The 16,977-nt window shown below is 64.7% G+C and overlaps 6 protein-coding genes across 6 annotated transcripts in view; 2 read left to right on the plus strand and 4 right to left on the minus strand.

The window, feature by feature from the left end:
* F751_4864 (Nuclear pore complex protein Nup98-Nup96) overlaps positions 1–4,262 on the minus strand; it is a gene marked incomplete at both ends in the record, with an annotated part of 10,139 nt that extends 5,877 nt beyond the window's left edge. The window contains 7 exons of the mRNA XM_011400965.1: positions 16–257; positions 327–984; positions 1,705–1,966; positions 2,222–2,296; positions 2,740–2,931; positions 3,512–3,617; positions 4,056–4,262. Of these exons, the coding sequence (XP_011399267.1) occupies positions 16–257; positions 327–984; positions 1,705–1,966; positions 2,222–2,296; positions 2,740–2,931; positions 3,512–3,617; positions 4,056–4,262 (1,742 nt within the window). The remainder of the gene's footprint in view (positions 1–15; positions 258–326; positions 985–1,704; positions 1,967–2,221; positions 2,297–2,739; positions 2,932–3,511; positions 3,618–4,055) is intronic.
* Positions 4,263–4,569: 307 nt separating this feature from the next.
* Positions 4,570–6,187, minus strand: F751_4865 (Sedoheptulose-1,7-bisphosphatase, chloroplastic; the record flags this gene model as incomplete). The annotated part of the gene is made up of 4 exons (XM_011400966.1): positions 4,570–4,921; positions 5,095–5,387; positions 5,681–5,866; positions 6,143–6,187. 4 exons carry the CDS (start codon positions 6,185–6,187, stop codon positions 4,570–4,572), a joined length of 876 nt encoding a protein of 291 aa, XP_011399268.1.
* Positions 6,188–6,498: 311 nt separating this feature from the next.
* F751_4866 (putative signal peptidase complex subunit 2) lies at positions 6,499–7,327 on the plus strand (the record flags this gene model as incomplete). The annotated part of the gene is made up of 3 exons (XM_011400967.1): positions 6,499–6,630; positions 6,719–7,053; positions 7,192–7,327. The coding sequence occupies 3 exons, from the start codon at positions 6,499–6,501 to the stop codon at positions 7,325–7,327; spliced, it is 603 nt and encodes a 200-aa protein (XP_011399269.1).
* A 1,580-nt stretch (positions 7,328–8,907) lies between these two features.
* Positions 8,908–9,808, minus strand: F751_4867 (Ovoinhibitor; the record flags this gene model as incomplete). Its single annotated transcript, XM_011400968.1, has 2 exons — positions 8,908–9,569; positions 9,742–9,808. 2 exons carry the CDS (start codon positions 9,806–9,808, stop codon positions 8,908–8,910), a joined length of 729 nt encoding a protein of 242 aa, XP_011399270.1.
* Positions 9,809–12,308: 2,500 nt separating this feature from the next.
* On the minus strand, positions 12,309–13,162 carry F751_4868 (Ribonuclease P protein subunit p29; the record flags this gene model as incomplete). The annotated part of the gene is made up of 3 exons (XM_011400969.1): positions 12,309–12,639; positions 12,898–12,976; positions 13,111–13,162. 3 exons carry the CDS (start codon positions 13,160–13,162, stop codon positions 12,309–12,311), a joined length of 462 nt encoding a protein of 153 aa, XP_011399271.1.
* A 2,336-nt stretch (positions 13,163–15,498) lies between these two features.
* Positions 15,499–16,862, plus strand: F751_4869 (hypothetical protein; the record flags this gene model as incomplete). Its single annotated transcript, XM_011400970.1, has 2 exons — positions 15,499–15,598; positions 15,898–16,862. The coding sequence occupies 2 exons, from the start codon at positions 15,499–15,501 to the stop codon at positions 16,860–16,862; spliced, it is 1,065 nt and encodes a 354-aa protein (XP_011399272.1).
* Between the last annotated feature and the right edge of the window lie 115 nt (positions 16,863–16,977).

The following is a 16,977-nucleotide window of genomic DNA, read 5'->3' on the forward strand; positions in this document are numbered from 1 at the left end:
CATCCCCCCACCCACCTCTCCACCGCCGCCGCGTTTGTCACCGGCTGCCCCGTGGCCTTGTCCGTCTTGAAGATCTTGAGCATGGTCACCTCCGCGGGGCGGTTCAGGCCCGCGCCCACCGGCGGCTTGGCCGGGCCCTCCAGGTACACCTCCACCCCGCCCCGCGAGATGGTGATCACGTCATCCAGGTCCAGCCCGCGAACGTCCACGGGCTCCAGCCAGGCCACGCTGCCCAGGCCGCGACGGCCGACGACAAACTCGGGCACCGCGGCGGCGGCGGCCGGGTCGCTGCGCGCCGCCGCCGCCAGCTCCGCCAGCGAGGGCACCGTGTAGTAGTCGGGGCGGGTCAGGCGCGGCAGCAGGCCCGCCAGCGTGGCATCGGGATCCGAGTCGGGGCGGTGGGCGGAGTGCGGGGACGCAGCGGCGGCGCTGTTGTCACCCGCGTCGCCGTTGGCGACGTCGGCACGGTCGTCCGCGGCGCCGCTGCCACCCCTCTTAGCCGCCGGGGACACACCGGCCCCTCCCTCGCCAGGCGCCGGCCGGGGCGTGCGCGGCGCCGGCAGCACGCCCGCCACGAACCCGGGCCCTGCGCCGGCGGCGGTGGAGGGCAGGGCGTCCCGGACGAAGAGGCGGCGCGGGTCGTCGCGCGGCGCGAACAGGCCCCCCGGGGCTGGCGCGTCGGGCGTCGCCGACGAGCCGCGAGCGTCGCACGGCGACGTGGCGGCCGCCACCGCAAACATGCCGGCGCCGGGCGAGGCGGCGGGCCCAGGCAGGGCAGAGCGAGGGGAGGGCGTGGCCTCGGGGCCGGCCGCCGCGCCGCGCCCACTCGCGCCCAGGTGACTCACTGCGCGGCCGGGGCGCATGCGCGACCCCGGGCGGGGGGTCAGCGTGCGCGGCACCGCCAGCGCCGGGATGCGGGGCGGGGGTGAGGCCGCGTAGCCCCACCCCCCGCCGCCGGGGGAGAAACCGGCGGGCCCGCGCTGGCTCAGCCCCACGCCGGACGAGGCGGGGGGCAGCGCGGAGGGCGGCGCGGGCAGGGTGCCGTAGGGTGAGCCCTGGCCGGCGGGCGCGGGCTGGGACGCTGCCTGCTGCTGCGTGGGCGGCGTCGCGCCGCCCGCCGCGCCGCCGAACGCCCCGCCCGGCGGCGCGAAGGAGAAGCCGCCGCCGGCCGGTGGGGCCGGGGTCGCGCCGGCCCCGCCCCCGCCGCCAAACAGGGAGCCGGTGCTGGTGCCGCCGAAGAGCGAGGGCGCGGGCGCCGACTGCCCCGCGGCGCCCGGCGCGGCGAAGGAGAAACCGCCGGTCGCGGGGGCCGAGGCGGCGGGCACGGCGCCGCCGAACAGCGACCCGCCCGTGCCGAAGGCGGGCGTGGACGCCGCCGCCCCGCCCCCGAACAAGGACCCGCCGCTGCCCGGCGCGCCAAAGGCGGGCGTCGAGGCCGGCGCGGCGCCGAAGGCAGGTGTGGAGGCCGGGGTGCCACCGAAGAGCGACCCACCGCCGGCGCCGCCGAAGGCCGACTGGGTCGCGGCGCCGCCGAAGAGCGAACCGCCGGTGGCCGGGGCGCCAAAAGGCGACGGCGCCGCGGCCGGCGCGCCAAAGGTGGGCGAGCTGTTGGCCGGCGCGGCGCCGAAGCCGCCAAAGGGCGAGGGCGCGGCGGGGGCGGCCGCGCCAAAGGCGGGCGCGCTGGCCGCGCCAAAGCCCCCGAACGCCGGCGCGGAGGCTGCGGGCGGCGCGCCGAAGCCGCCAAAGGCGGGCGCGGAGGCCGCGGGCGTGCCGAACCCGCCGAATGCGGGGGCCGAGGCGGCTGCGCCAAAGGCGGGCGCCTGCGTCGTGCCAAAGGTGGACGTGGCCCCGAAGGCCGAGGTCTGCTGCTGCGGCGCCCCGCCAAACACGCTGGTGGAGCCAAAGGCGGGGGAAGAGGCGGCCTGGCCGAATGCGGGTGTGGAGGCCACCCCAAAGCCGCCGCCGCCTTTGGGAAGGGAGGGGGGGGGGTTAGGAAGGTGTTTGGCGGGCGGGAGAGGTAATTTGGGAGCGGACCAGCTGCCATGCCAGCGGGAGGAGTAGGGACAGGGCACATCGAAACCCAGGACCAGGGTGCCACAGACGCGAGCGAGATCCGGCCCTGGAGATCCGTGATGGTGCAGCATGCAGCACGGCGTCCCCGACCTTCTCCCTGCCTTGATCCCCTCACGCGAGCTGCCGAGCGCCACCCTCTGCCACTCACCAAACGGAGACGGGCTCTGGGAGCCAAACGCGGGGGCGCTCGCCGCCCCAAAGACGGAGGGCGCGGAAGCCGGGGCTGCGCCAAACATGCCGCTGCCGGCGGCAGGGGCGCCCGCGCCGCCCTTGCAGCCGTCCTCGTAATCTTCCCGTCGCAGCTCTTCCACCGACTTGTTGGCGTACTCTGGCATGCATGAGATGCTGTTCAGGTACACTGCGCAGGGAAGTGTGTGTACGTGTGTGTGTCGGCGTGAGTGACCCTGGTCATGAGTGGCAGGTGAGTCGAGCCCCTGGCCGCAGGCGGCAAGCACTCGAGAGGCGCGGTGCGAGAGCCCGTCTCGATGCCAGCGAGCAGGAGAGCGTTCCTGCTCCCCCCCGACATGCAGACCCTGGGTGAGGGCTGGCAGCCTTCCGTCCCACAAGTCTCTGTTCATTCGCAGCCCGATACAGCCTCGGCGAGCGCGCAGGCACGAGACACCCCCACCCCCACCCCCACCCCCACCCCCACCCCCACCGACCCACCGGTGGTCTTGGGGCCATTGGCCGCGCCGTCTTGTTCCTGGGTCTTGCGCCAGGGCACGCCGCGAGTCCCCCGGCCTGCGGTGGCAGCGGCGCCGCCGCCAAACCCGCCGGGGCTGCCGAAGGAGGGCGCCGCGCCGAAGGTCGAGGCCTGCGGCTGGCCGAAGGGGGAGGGCGCGGCGGGCGCGCCGAATCCTGAGGTCGCCTGCTGCTGTGAAAGGGGCAAAGGGGGGGCGGCGAGAAATGGTGGGATGTCGCCCTCGAGCTTCCTGGTGGTGAGGCAGGGCAGCCAACTTTCTGCACCACTTCCCCATGCATGCCCTGTCGAGTTCACCCGACGATGTGTCCGCAATCAACCTGCCACCACACGAGCTCCTCTCCAATGTCCAGATGAATACCTGAGCTGGCTGGCCAAAGATGCCAGTGCTGCCAAAGGCAGGGGTGGGGCTCCCTCCAAAGCCCGTCCCGGGCTGGCTCTGCTGAATGGATGGTGGGCAGGCCTTCAGCCAGGATGCACCATCGATCGTCCTGAAGGACCTGGCCCCAGGCCCGCCGCGCAGCAGCACCTGAATCTGCATTGGCAACCCCCTCTGCACCCAGACACGCAGCGAGAGTGCCATCCACAGGGTTGTAAGACCGCAAGACCCTAAAGATCCCCCTATCGCTCGCGACAGGCCGATAATGGCCGCCTCGACACCCCCGGGGTCCCAGACCTGCGCGAAGAGGCTGCCCCCCCCGCCGAAAGGGCTTGCAGTGGTGTTTTGCGGCGGCGCACCAAACGTCGACCCGGGGGTGGCACCGAACGCCGGCGAACTCCCGGCCCCAAAGAGGCTGGAGGCTGACGAGGCAGCATTGAACGCAAAGCTACTGCCCGTGGCCGCCTGCAGAAAGAGGGGTCGGCAGAAGGGTGGCGGAGGGACAGATCACCGATGCTTAGGCAGCAGTGCAGGAGCGCTGCCACCCCCCCCACACATGAAGTGCATTCCCATCCAAAATATCAGCTCCTCACCCCAAACGCTGTGCTCCCAAAGCCTGATGCGCTTGCAGCACCGAATGCGGGGGTAGGAGTCGCGCCAAAGGCTGGCTGATTTGGCTGTTGGGATGGCGACGTGGGAAGGGTTGAGGCTGATCATCTGTCAAGGTCCTTCTTGGCGCACTTGGCAAGCAGTCGCATGCCTTGTCAAAGTGAAGTATTACATTCATCCATTTTTTTAGGTATCTAGTGCCCTCCAGCACTGGATCATCCTGCAGAGTCAGCCAGATGGCCCCAGGGAGGGCTACAGCCAGCCCATTCAACCTGACACACCAGAGATACACACCTGCCCAAATACGTTGGTCGGCTGAGTCTGTCCGAAGGGACTGGATGCAGCTGGAGCGCCGAATCCTGGCGAGAGGGAGAAAGCTTCTGGAGTCGATCGAGTGCCAAGCCGAGCAAGGTGTCTCAAAAGGGCACTCGGAAGGACAGGGCACACCGTGGCAGGGTGAAGTCGCATCGCCCTCTCACCTGTGCCTCCAAAGAACGACATGCTGCTCTCTGCTAGTCAGGCTGGATTGCGCCCAGCCCGATGGCGCTGCTCGCTCGAGCGATGGGGACCTTTGATCCCCTGTCTCCGTGGAGAGTGGCAGGGCACGGCCCTCCCACCTCCGATGAGGGTTCACTCCTCCTTGCACACGTCTTCGATGCCGATGAGAAGGGGACGGGTCCGCATGCAGGCCTAGCAAAGTACGCTGGGGGGGAGCCCAGCCCCATCGAGCGCGGGAGAACTCACATCCGATTTTCGGTGGGACAGGTGTTGTGGGCTAAGCCTTCGTGCGTGTCTCTTACACTTCACCTCACACCACAGACGACCGCATGGCCTCCTGACATGCCTCTACCTCTGCCTTACCCCCCAGACATACAGGACCCTTGGCCCCATGCTCTGCTATGACCTTGTCGAGGGCGGGCCCCGCCTCGTCGGTCGCCGCCCCGCCCGCGGCCACGGTGACGTATGCCAGGGGCGCCACCTCGTACAGGAGGCGCAGCTTGGGCTTCGCCCCAGCAGAGGTGGGGTTGCAGAACACGCCCCCGCCCCTGGTGATCACGTGGTGCAGGTCGGGCACCAGGGCGCCGCTGTACCGCAGCGTGTACCGCTCCTCCAGCCAGCGCCTCACCAGGCCCCCATACGCCTCGTTCTCGGCGCTCGCCCTGCGGGCGGCTCGGGCGCAGCGAGGAGTGCGGGGGGCAGTGAGCCGACAGCTGAGCGGGGCAGGATGGCATCGGCACGTGCAGGCCCAATCTCCACAACCCACCACAATCCTGAGAAGCAAGTGCCCAGGCCCAGGCGCCACCCACCCAACCCCTCCCCCACACACACTCACCTCAGGTTGGCAGGCGCAAAGGTCCGCACCCCGTCCCCGATGGCGATGCCGTCCCTCGCCAGGGCCCACGCCCCACCCTCGCCCAGCGTGAACTCCTGGCACACCGGGGACGAGCCGCCCAGGCCCCTGGCCACCACGAGGAGTGTTCGGGGCCCATACAGGGCATACGCCGCCGCCACCTGGTCCGACCCCGGTCGGCCAACCAGCTGCGACCCGGGCCAGACGCCAAAGATGGAGCCCACGGCCCAGCCGGCGGGGATGACGGAGGAGCCGTCCAGCGGGTCAAATGCCACCTGGGGGCGTTGCGGGAGACAGGGATGGTGGGAGGTAGGGCGGAGTTTAAGGTGCCCGGCATGCGGTGACCTTCCTGAGCCTGCAGGCAGGGGCCAGGCGCGGGGTTGTGCTCATCCTCAAGGCGGCGTCTCGAGGCACGCAGGCTACTGCTCCCTTGTTTGAGGGACAGCCGGCGAGCGTGATACACTGTCCTGGGACCCTATCTTGCCATCCACAAGCCTGGCAAAGGGCACCAGGAGTAGAGCGCCCTCCCGGCCTCCCACAGCTTCCATGGCCACCCCGCCCCCCTCACCGAGTACCCGAAGCCACCAAGTGCGATGTCGTGCGGCTGCTCCTCGCTGCTCGCAGTTTCCACCGCGCCTGAGGAGCGCAAGGCTTTGAGGACCGCTTCGTCGGCCACCACATCTGCAGCCAGCTGCCTGTCACCCAGGTCATTGGAGGTGCCTGTCTCTGCCGTCGATGCTGTCCTCAGGGCATGCTGAGCACGATTCAGATGGGAGGTGGGGGATGGGGGGTGGAAGTGAGGGCAGTGAGAGAAGGGGGAGCTCTCAGATCCACTGTCACGGCAAGGTGACACAACCGAGCATCTGAGGTCACCGACTCCATAGTACGCACAGATATGTCGACCACGGCGACTGCAATCGCTTCCAGAACCTTAATCTGTGAGATGAGAAGTTCCAAATGAGATGTGAGTGGGCCATGTGAGCACTCTCGAAGGTGCACCAAAGACTTGTAGCGTACACGGTCGCCGCACCAGTCCTGGGTCTGCTCCCTGAAGCGCCTCTGTGAGAGTCGGCATGCCTTTTAGATACAATCCTTTCCTGCTCAGACTGAATCGATGATGGCACTTTTTCAGGAGTGCCCAAGAATTGCATGGTGCAAGGGGGGGTTGGGTGGAAGTGATCTAGTCGCGCGCTCGACGGACGCAGCACAGCACGAGCCCCTTCGACAAAAAGTGCCACTCTGAGCTCGACCAGGTACAATGCCGATGCGTCCCTCCTGCAGATATCCTGAACTAGCACATCGGCTCCTATCCCTGCTCCCCCCGCCTGCGCCAGGTCGACTGGCCGTGCGGCGCAACCGAACCCAACAAGCACTGGTCTGGACACAATGGCGCCGAGATCCCGCAAGGCAGATGTAAATCCTTTTGTTGAGGAAACTGCGGAAGCAGCTGCGAAGGACAAGCTGGATCTGGGTGATGCGGCATCGATCAAGCGTGCCCTGGACGAGGCTGCTGCGGAGGTGAGCCGGGGTGATGCCCGATGCACTCGAGCACCGGAAAGAAGCCCTGGCATTGACTCAGCGAGGCTCCCCCCGCCCCATTGTGCAGGCCCTTCAGGGGGAGGGCTGCGCCCTGGATCACTCTGTTGTGGACACCAGGATTGCGGTGGGCGCAGCGACCTGCCTGGTCGCCCTCGTCGCACAATTCTGGCCAGCCAAGAGCCCCCACGCGTGGTACGTGCTGGTGGTCTGCGTCTCGTCCTATGCGGTGCTGAGCGCCACCCTCTCCCTGCTGGCCGCCCTGGTAGAGAAGGAGTCCATCGCGCGCACCAAGCCCGGCGGGGGGAGGCCGGCCCTGGTGCTATCCACCCACCTCCCCCGCTGGAGCGATCGGTACACCCTCACCCTGGCACCGGCCGGGGGTCAGGGATCCCATCAAAAAAGGTGGGACAGTCTGTGGGAATGAGCTGACGTGATCCCCTTGCATAGAGTCAGGACTGCTTCTGTATCGTGCTTGTGCATCAGATTGTGTCCCGCACTTGCACATTTGAGTACGTTTTCCCAGCCTCCTCCTGGACACAGGCTGGCCAGCGTAACAGCAACTCATGGGCTGGGCGAGCTCGTGCATGGCGACGGCGTCGTGGCCGTGGAGCGTGTGCATCGTGCAATCAAGGACCTGCTGGCACGGTTGGCAGGCGCGCAGGCCAAGGAGCAGTGACGAGGTTGCACTGCCTCCCTGCGTCGCCTGATGTAGCCCTATTTACGGAGTGGTAAAGACTTGCACCCAGTGGATGTGGTGAGCGGGTGGACACGCCAACTCGGCGTGGCCATGCTTGTAGACTTGCTGAGAGGTCATCATCGCACGTGCTCCGAGACGAATCTTGGGTCGCGCCCTGACGTAACGCGAGTTACCGCCGCTGTGCAGACATATGGCCAAGCACCCAATTCCCCGGCACTCCTTTAAATCTTCAATACATCATTTCAACGCATCTCGTCATGCGTGCCGTCCGTGTGCTCTCCCTCCTCGTGCTGGCCATTGTGGCAGGGTGCACCTCTGCGGACCTCGAGGGCACGTGCTGGAGTCTGGGGCCAGCTGAATGCTTCCTGCGTCCCGGATGCGAGTACTGTAACTTCTTCGGTCGCAAGAATGTCTGTATCTGGGATGCCGTTGCCGAGTACATTCCCACGAGTGAGGAAGGAAGGATCTTGACCTGGAATGGGCTGAGGGCGTGCAAGCCTCTCGTGATCAGGCATGTGCAGTACTTGGGTATCTAACTATTGAATCTGTTCCACTTGCCAGGCATTGCTAATTGCACGGTCACCCCGGGCCCAAAGAAGCCGGACCATGCGTGCGATGCGTACGCGGAGCAGGAGCCTTGCAACGGAGCACAGGGCTGCGTCTGGTGCATCAGCGCTGCAGTAAAGCCAGCATGCTATCCCCAGGATGAGGCGAAGCTGCTCCCCCCCGCAGTCTTCCAGTGCGACGCCCCGTCTCTGCTGGAGAGCCTGGTGTCCCGCCACCGCAGGGACATCATCTGAGGGCGAGAGAATGTTTCCTGCGAAAAGGGCTACAAGCCCGTTGGAGGCGGAGCCCAAGAGGCTGCGCACCTGAAAGTGCAGGTTCCTGCCATCCATATGTTCTCGCAAGGCTTGCTACATCCGAAGCGCCCTTGGCCTGACGGAGAGCGGCACCTGACCTTCCATACTCTGGTTCATGTGCCCTCCTCCATCCTCCTCGGCTTACTTTTGGCCCATACATGCCTTGAAGTAGAACCAGGTTGCTGCCCGATTGTCTTCCAGACGAATGGCCCGATTGTTCTGCAGCCTATTCATGCAGGTGTTGTGGTTCATGTCACCGTGTTCTCATCTGTGGGCATGACCTGTGTGTAACACTTTCATGGCTATCTGACAGACTAGGCAATCGTAGCAGGGCAAGTGATGCGCACACAAACAATATTCACTGGCAGGGGACAATGCTGTGCAGTATTGCATGATGAAGTAATAGCAGGGGCTCTCAGCTCCTCGATGATGTTTTGCAGGCGCCCATTCCCAGACGCACACAGCCTCCAGTCTTCACTCGGCGAGTTGATTGGGCCACTCTCTCCTGTGTGCGGATCAGGGGACATTGCAACATTCCCTTACACCTGGGCACGGGCAAGCCTTCCAGCAGGACACGCCGACCCTTGCCGCCGCCGCAGCGCATTCATACGCAATGCCGTCCAGACTGCAGGCCGGACGGCTCAGATGGGGGTGGCAGATGACTACGACGCCCTCATGCGCTGGGCCAGTGGCACCTCCTTATGGATCACAGGGGCACTCGCCCTTGCAGGCGACCTCAGCGCGTGCACCCTGCGCAATGCACTCGTTGCCATAGGTGACATTGTTGGTGCCGCACACAGGCGCATAGATGGCTGCGCAAGAGGCCACGGGGCAGGGGCACTCGCCCTGGCACGCGACCTCGGCGCGGGCGCCTTCTGCCACGCACGCATTGCCGTAGGTGATGTTATTGGTGCCGCACACGGGCGCATAGATGGCGGGGCAGAAGGTGGGGAGGATGCTGCCAGGGCCATCTCCCTTTGCAGGGCAGGGGCACTCGCCCTGGCACGCGACCTCGGCGCGGGCGCCTTCCGCCACGCACGCATTGCCGTAGGTGATGTTATTGGTGCCGCACACGGGCGCATAGATGGCTGCGCAGGAGGCCACGGGGCAGGGACACTCGCCCTCGCAGGCGATGGTGGCACCCTCTGCCTCTCCGACGCAGGTGTTGGGGTGGGTCTTGTTGGATGTGTCGCACACTGGGAGGTAAATGAAGGGGCAGGCAACCGCCTCCCCGATTGGTGCATCCAGGCTGGCTTGGGAAGGATACTTGGGCTTCTTCACAATCTTGTCCTCCACAAGACCAGCAGCCAGTGGGGAGCAATTGGCAGCCTCGAGGCTGGACAAGTCGTGATCGTTGCAGCCTGGGCGGGGAGAGTTTACCGACGGGAAGTGTGAGGGGCCGTGTGGCGCACATTCCGCTCAGGGTGGGCGCTGCGTCTTTTGCCTGATCAGCGCGGAACATACATTGAAATTATACCGACACAGTGACAGGCATCTTAAAGATCTTCTGTCCGGATTCGAGGGGACACGCACCTTGTCGAGCAAGGGCCACCGCGAGGAGGGCTAGGATACCCACAAGGACGGCCCTCGGGCCCTTCATTCTGTTGATCAAGGATGGCCGGGCCGCACAAGGGGAGCAGAGTCTTGATCTATGACTGTGTAAGATTGGCTTTGTTTATATGTAGTTGTAAACTGAACCTTGCCCTGGCGCGTTTGCCACTGTCTAGGTGTAAAATCCTCAACTCAACGCGGTTACCATGGAAGGTAAAAGAAGTCGAGCGCCGCGCAGCAGTTGCGCGTACTACTGCCGAGTGGTTTGTAATGTGTTGGGCATCCCAAATATGTGAGTTGCATCTGTCATGACATTCGTGGATGCCCACAATGCGCTCGGGTGGGCGCCGACGAGCGTTAGCGACGTATCTCAGACGAGTTGCCGTCGATTCCCGCACGATCCATCCGGAATAAAGTTGCGAGATCATGCAAAAGAATTCCCAAATCTTCCGCAACAGGACCTTTACATCGTATGAACACTTATAGCTGGCAGAAAAGCAAGATTTGCCCAAGCTAGCCGCCCCCCCTCCCCAAGAGTGGTTACACCATGGCCAACCTGGTGGCCGCCACGCTTACCTTGAAGTATCGCTTCCATTGATCCCTTAAACCTCAAGTTACGATTCCCTTGGAGCGGGTGGATGAGTTCCTGCCGGGCGAGGGCCGCAGCTTCAGGTTTATCTGCAATCACACCACCCGTCGCTCCGCCCTGGTCCACACTTAAAAATGACACCCCCCTAAAGCCGACTCTGGCGAACCCCCACCCGGTTCTCCTCCTCGCATTTACTCGAGATTCTCAACAAACACATGACTGGCTTTTGCGTCAAGCATAAAGGGTGCGCCCGTAGTCCGGGCAATTCCTACATTATTAAGAATCAGGCCATCACAGTGTCATGTGGAGGGTATCTGTATCCCTGGCGAGTAGGCGTCCCAATGTCCAAGGGTTACATGCGAGCAGGTCGCATCAAACGGTGAGTGGTGCTGCGGTACGGCAATTATGTCCCAAGTTCTATGATTGCTGTGGACCTGGGAACAACACAGATGACCATCGCGGAGGAGAGCAAAAGGAGGAGCATGCTGTGCATGTTGGGCGATCGCACATTGCTCCGTGGGCATGGGCGTACTCTCTGACAGGTTTGGGTCGAGAATATGTTGGTTGCGCCCAGCCTGCCGCGGGGACCATTAGATTTCTGCGTGGGATTCATCCCCCAATCTCCCAGAAATAAGTACTTGCGTGTGCATTAGGAGGGTGAGGGCATGCCTGGGCTGCTGGCACGGGTCTGTCCGAGCTGGGGTGACTGGATGGGTGCATCCTTTGGCACATATGTTCATGTGGAAAACTTGATGGAGGAGCAGAGGCGCAGCACCGCTGCACTTCATGGCGGCACAGTGGCCACATGCCATCAAGTACCGAGCGCATGCAACTCCTATGGGCCTGGCCTTCGTGACAAATTGGTGGTCGCGGTGAGACACCCTTGCAGATTTCAACGTCCTGAGATCCCTGGCATGATACCATCATACTAAAGCGCTGGGTTTGGGGTGCTTAGTTCTGAGCAATTGAGCGGGGTGCTGTTCGACATTGCAGTAGGGCCTGGGGCCATGCTGGCCCTTGACGAGCAGCCCCGGAGTGCGATGTGGGTGATAGTCTGGCGTGACGTCGAACCTTACCCGGCCATCGCCCGAGGTGAGATCATTTATTGAGTGGAATCCCCCAAGATGGCTTTGAGCGTCAGTTGGGGCAAGCGCGACATCCTTTCACGCTCATGTACGGGTTGACAACCTCCTGGAGGCAGGAACCCGGGCGAGGCACGGCTGTATGAAGGATGGGTAAAAATCTCCGGCTGGTACCTACAATGGGGGATAGCATCCGTATAGAGCACGAACCACCCAATCAGTCCTTCTGGAGTGGCGATTCTCCGCAGAGCATTTTGAGGTTGTCAGCAGGTCCAGATCAACAGATACACTTGCACTGCACACTGATCCCAAGCAAGGGACCAGCGTTCCGTGCTGCTAACGACCAGCGCAGAATTGCAGCCCCCGCGCCGCCTGAGGGATGGCAACAGTGTAGCCCACGGTATGCGGCCCGCTCTCATGCAGTGCTGGCGGGTGGTACGGCGGCATATCCATCAGCCATGCCAGCCTCTTCAGGGTGCCCCATTGTACTGCGCCCTTCTGCCCATGCTCCCGCCTCTCTTGAATCGCGGCAGCCGCTTGCCTGGGGGCCATGTGGAGAGGCACGGTAGATGCTGCAGCGTGGGGCACAACTCGCACCTGCTGCTCAGATCTGCTTCTCTTTGCCCTGCATCTAAAGGATGTGAGCTGCCGTCTGTGGTGACATCATGCACTGCAGGCCCACGACCCATGCCCCACTGATGTGCACCGTGCTTCCTTCCTTCTTCCTCACCATGTCCAGGGCGCGCCGACTTTGATGAAGGCCACTGCAACTCCCGCTCTCGTCCGCTCTCCAGCTCGTAGTCATGGCCGGCCAGGCCATTTTGAAAGTGCATCGCAGGCAGCGGGCCACACCCTCGCCTCCAGCGTCCACCGGACCCTCAGCCCTGCCCCACATCCTCGCCGTACTCCAGGGCCACGAGCCGCGTGCCCATGAGCAGCTCCAGCGTGGAGTTCTGGCGGGGGATGCGGATCCGGCGGTCGCCCGGCGTGACCAGCACCAGCGAATGCGGCCGGCTGAGCGCCACAATGCCCGTCAGCCCGGCGGCGTCGGGGCGCGCGGCGCAGGCCTTCACCCTGACCAGAGCGCCGTGGAGCTCGGCGCCCAGGAGCCGGTCGCGATAGGCCTCGAGGGTGACGCCGGGGTCGCGCGCAGCCAGCCTCTCCGCATACGCCCGCCACAGCGCGTGCACGGGGAGGAGGCCCAAGTACCTGCGGCGCAAGGTGGGGATTGAGGGGATTGGGGTTGGGGAGGTTGGGAGGTTGGGGGGCGCTGCGCCAGAAACAAGCATGCACGTGCAATGATTCCGGAGGAAGCGCCAGTCATGGACCAGCGCTCCACCGTCGCTGCCGGGGGCGCACAGCATCTGCTGACAGCGCTGAATCCCCCGTCCAACTCGTCCACCCCCAGGCATGCCCGTCGTGACAAACACTTGTGGTGCAGCGTGGCACCCAGACTCTTCGACTCACGTGACGGTGGCCAGGGCGGCAGCGCTCAGCGTCCCACCCTGGCGCCTGGCGCGCTTGGCTGTCTGCCGAGCGCCTCCACCTGGATTGGCAAGAGGGACAATAGGCGTTCTCGTCGGCAGAGACAATTGCAATTAGCCGAGCACTCCTGTGCAAAGTGCAGCAATGGCACCTCCATATACCTGTCCCACAGCCTCGGGATCCTGCATCACTCACCCTTTGACTTGGCCTTCACGGGGTTCTCCAGCAGGATGCTCTTGTCTTGCATTCGGAGGGAGTATGGCGCACTGGAGCGTGCGCCGTTCCCCGACACCAAGCCTCCGACCAGCGCCTCTACAGCAGCTTGTGGATCACGTGCGGGAGGGGGAACCTGCGCAATGAGATACCAATGTTGTAAGGGTTGTCGTTCTAAGATGGAAGGTCTCTCAGACGATGGTAACCCAGGAGACGGGAGTGCAGAGGCTATACTCCGCCTAACAAATAATCTTCTTGTCAGAAGCCTTGCACACACTCATTTCACCCACCTTGAGGACCTCTGCGGCCAGCAAGCCTCGTGGCAGGGCATCGTACACCGGGTGGGATTGAGGGGATTGGGGTTGGGGAGGTTGGAAGGTTGGGGGGCGCTGCGCCAGAAACAAGCATGCACGTGCAATGATTCCGGAGGAAGCGCTTGTCATGGACCAGCGCTCCACCGTCGCTGCCGGGGGCGCACAGCATCTGCTGACAGCGCTGAATCCCCCGTCCAACTTGTCCACCCCCAGGCATGCCCCTCGTGACAAACCCCTCTGGTGCAGCATGGCACCAGACTCTTTGACTCACGTGACGGTGGTCAGGGCGGCAGCGCTCAGCGTCCCACCCTGGCGCCTGGCGCACTTGGCTGTCTGCCGAGTGCCTCCACCTGGATTGGCAAGAGGGACAATAGGCGTTCTCGTCGGCAGAGACAATTGCAATTAGCCGAGCACTCCTGTGCAAAGTGCAGCAATGGCACCTCCATATACCTGTCCCACAGCCTCGGGATCCTGCATCACTCACCCTTTGACTTGGCCTTCACGGGGTTCTCCAGCAGGATGCTCTTGTCTTGCATTCGGAGGGAGTATGGCGCACTGGAGCGTGCGCCGTTCCCCGACACCAAGCCTCCGACCAGCGCCTCTACAGCAGCTTGTGGATCACGTGCGGGAGGGGGAACCTGCGCAATGAGATACCAATGTTTTTAGGGTTGTCGTTCTAAGATGGAAGGTCTCTCAGACGATGGTAACCCAGGAGACGGGAGTGCAGAGGCTATACTCCGCCTAACAAATAATCTTCTTGTCAGAAGCCTTGCACACACTCATTTCACCCACCTTGAGGACCTCTGCGGCCAGCAAGCCTCGTGGCAGGGCATCGTACACCGGGTGTGGTGGCGCGACAGCTGCAGCTGAGACCAGAGATGGCGATGCTATGCTTTTCACTTCAATTGTGTTGGTCGATGTCTTGGGATTGGACCCCTCGAGCTTAGCTAGACGTCGTTTCTTCGCAGCCGAAGTGCTGCCATCCACCTTGCTCATATTCAAGACTTTCCTTCCTGGTCAAATGCCTCCTTGATTGTACATAGTCCCATTCTGTACTGCTTGCGGTGCGCCCACACGTCATGGTGGCCTGCTCGGTGCCGTCCCCCCCCCACCAAAACAACAACAACATCAACATCTACAGGGTTCCGCGCCGACACGTGAGGAAGCCCGGGTCGAAGCTGCAGTGCCTGATGAGATCAGACGCCGCCTCACCATACCTCGCCTAGAGCCTGCATGAGGCCGCCAGAACCACTGCGACGGAGCAAATTCTGGGTAAATTTCTAGAGCAAGGAATACTAGGCGGACTGTATCCAAGGAGCCCCCCGTAGCCGACCTCATTTGCGATCGCGAGTGGCATACACCAAGTCCCTGTGAGCTCTCTACACTCCGTTGTGGAGGGAAAAATAAAGGATTCAGGACTGCATATAAAATTAAAGGTGATTGTGGGTGTCGCGGAGGTGTGATCACGGGTGCGACCCGGGGATGTATACTTCGCCTCTATCCACCTTGCAATCGTTTTGTCTCGACATTTCCACCATCTTTCGGTCGTGTGTATCTCACTCTTACTTTTGAGGGCGGTTGGGGTCGCTGGCAAGCCTGCAATGCCTGGATCACGATCCCGGATGGGGTGTCCCCGGAGGGGGAGGGGCTACCCCTCTCCGAGCCTTGCCCTGCCCATGGGCTGGCACAAACTTTGCGACACCAACCCGGACCCTCCCGCACGCACCCACAATCGGTCACACCCACTCGCTTCTCAACTGAATCTTTTTTACAGATCATTCTGGTGGTTTACGGTGCCCTGATCTTTGCCAGTCTGCCGCACTCACCTGGTAAGACGGGACCTTCCCCCTCCCCCGCACTGCCACCATTGTGCCTGCGCATCTCCCCTCGCCAGCCAATTGTTCTCCAATGCCACTCGGATGCTGAATGTGGCTCGCCCCACCCCCCCGGCCTAGCCTCCCTGACCTACTATTCCAGGCTCGAGATGTCGCGGCCCTCACCCAGCCATCTCTCACCGACCCATGCCTGCCCTTGCAGGCATGCACATAGGACAACCATGACTTTGGTCCAGATCACAGCTTCCTTCGATACCCTGGACACCCTGCGGGCGACACCTCTTCCGGGGGAAGAGTTCCCCTACGCTACCACTGGCTATTGTGGGGTGAAGTGCTGCTCCAAGTGCGGCGCAACCAAGACACCACAGTGGCGTGAGGGCCCTTGTGGTGAGTGGGATCATGGATCGGCGGGGTGGTCGGGGGGGCCGAGACTCTTTGGGGGGGGGAGAGGGGTGGGGTGAGGGGTGGGGTTCAGTGTGATGTCTGTGGCAGACGTGGCTGCATCCATCTGGGGTCCAGCATGCGTATCACTTCTGCCACGCTCGCTGCGCGATTCCGCCTGGCACATCCACCTTTCACATCCCTCCCCCGCCGGACCCCCTCGCCCCCTCCTCCTCCAGGGCCCAAGACACTGTGCAATGCGTGCGGCGTGAAGCGCACCCGCACCCTGCGCGCCCTGCAGGAGGGCAGCAAGCGCCGGCGCCCCTCCCCCGCCGCGCTGCGCGCCCAGGCCGACCCGTCCGGCGCGGGGTGCGACTCGCCGGACGTTTCGTCGGCCGGCCTGTCCGCGCCGCCCCCGCTCTTCGTGGGCACCGGCTTCGGCCCCGCCGCGCCGCGGCGCCCCCAGCGCCGCGCGGCCGAGGAGGCCGCCGTGCGCACCGCGCGCTACGCGCGCACAGGCGAGTGGGGCGAGGCGGGCGCGGGCGCGGCGCCGGCGGCGCCCGCCTCGCCCACCTCCAGCCAGGACACGGCGCTGGGGCCGTGCGGGGAGGGCGTGGAGGAGCTGGCCTGGACGCCGCTGGCCGCGGAAGCCGCGGCCCGCCACGGCCTGGGCGCCGCCGCCATCGACTCTGCCTGCTATGCGGCGGTGAACCTGATGACGCTGGCGGCCAAGGAGCGCGCGGGCGGAGAGGCAGCCTGGGCCGGCCGGCCGGCCCCGGCCCGCGGCGGCGACGGCGGGGACACCCAAAACACGCAGCGCCCCGGCACGCCCGTGCCGACCGGGGCCGGCTCGACGAGCGGCGCCCCGCTGCCGCTGGGCGCGGCCTCGCCGCTGCCCGTGCAGCGCCCTGCGCGCCCGTCCGCCGGCACCCTCGGGGGCGGCGGCCTGCCCGCGCTGCCGGCGCTGACGGGCGTGGACCTGCCCGCGCTGTACAAGTCGCTGCCGCCCAGCCAGGTGGTAGAGCTGATCGGGCTGAACGCGGAGCTGGAGGGCGCGCTGGCCGCCGCACGCGACGCCGGCGCCTCGGTCGCCGCGCTGGCCCAGCTGCTGGCTGAGAAGCAGGCCGCGGGGCTGGCCGCGCGCCAGGCCGCGCGGGCCGCCTCGCGCCGCATGCACCGCTTCCTGGACTCGCTGCGCTGCTGAGCGCCGCGGCGGCCGGGAGGAATGGGGGCCGGGGCCGACCCGCGGGGCCCCCCCAGCGCCCCCGCCCCCGCCGCACGCAAACTCACCCCCGCAAAACCCCCCGCACTGCCCAAGA

Source organism: Auxenochlorella protothecoides (genome assembly GCF_000733215.1).
Source record: "Auxenochlorella protothecoides strain 0710 unplaced genomic scaffold scaffold54, whole genome shotgun sequence".
NCBI lineage: Eukaryota > Viridiplantae > Chlorophyta > Trebouxiophyceae > Chlorellales > Chlorellaceae > Auxenochlorella > Auxenochlorella protothecoides.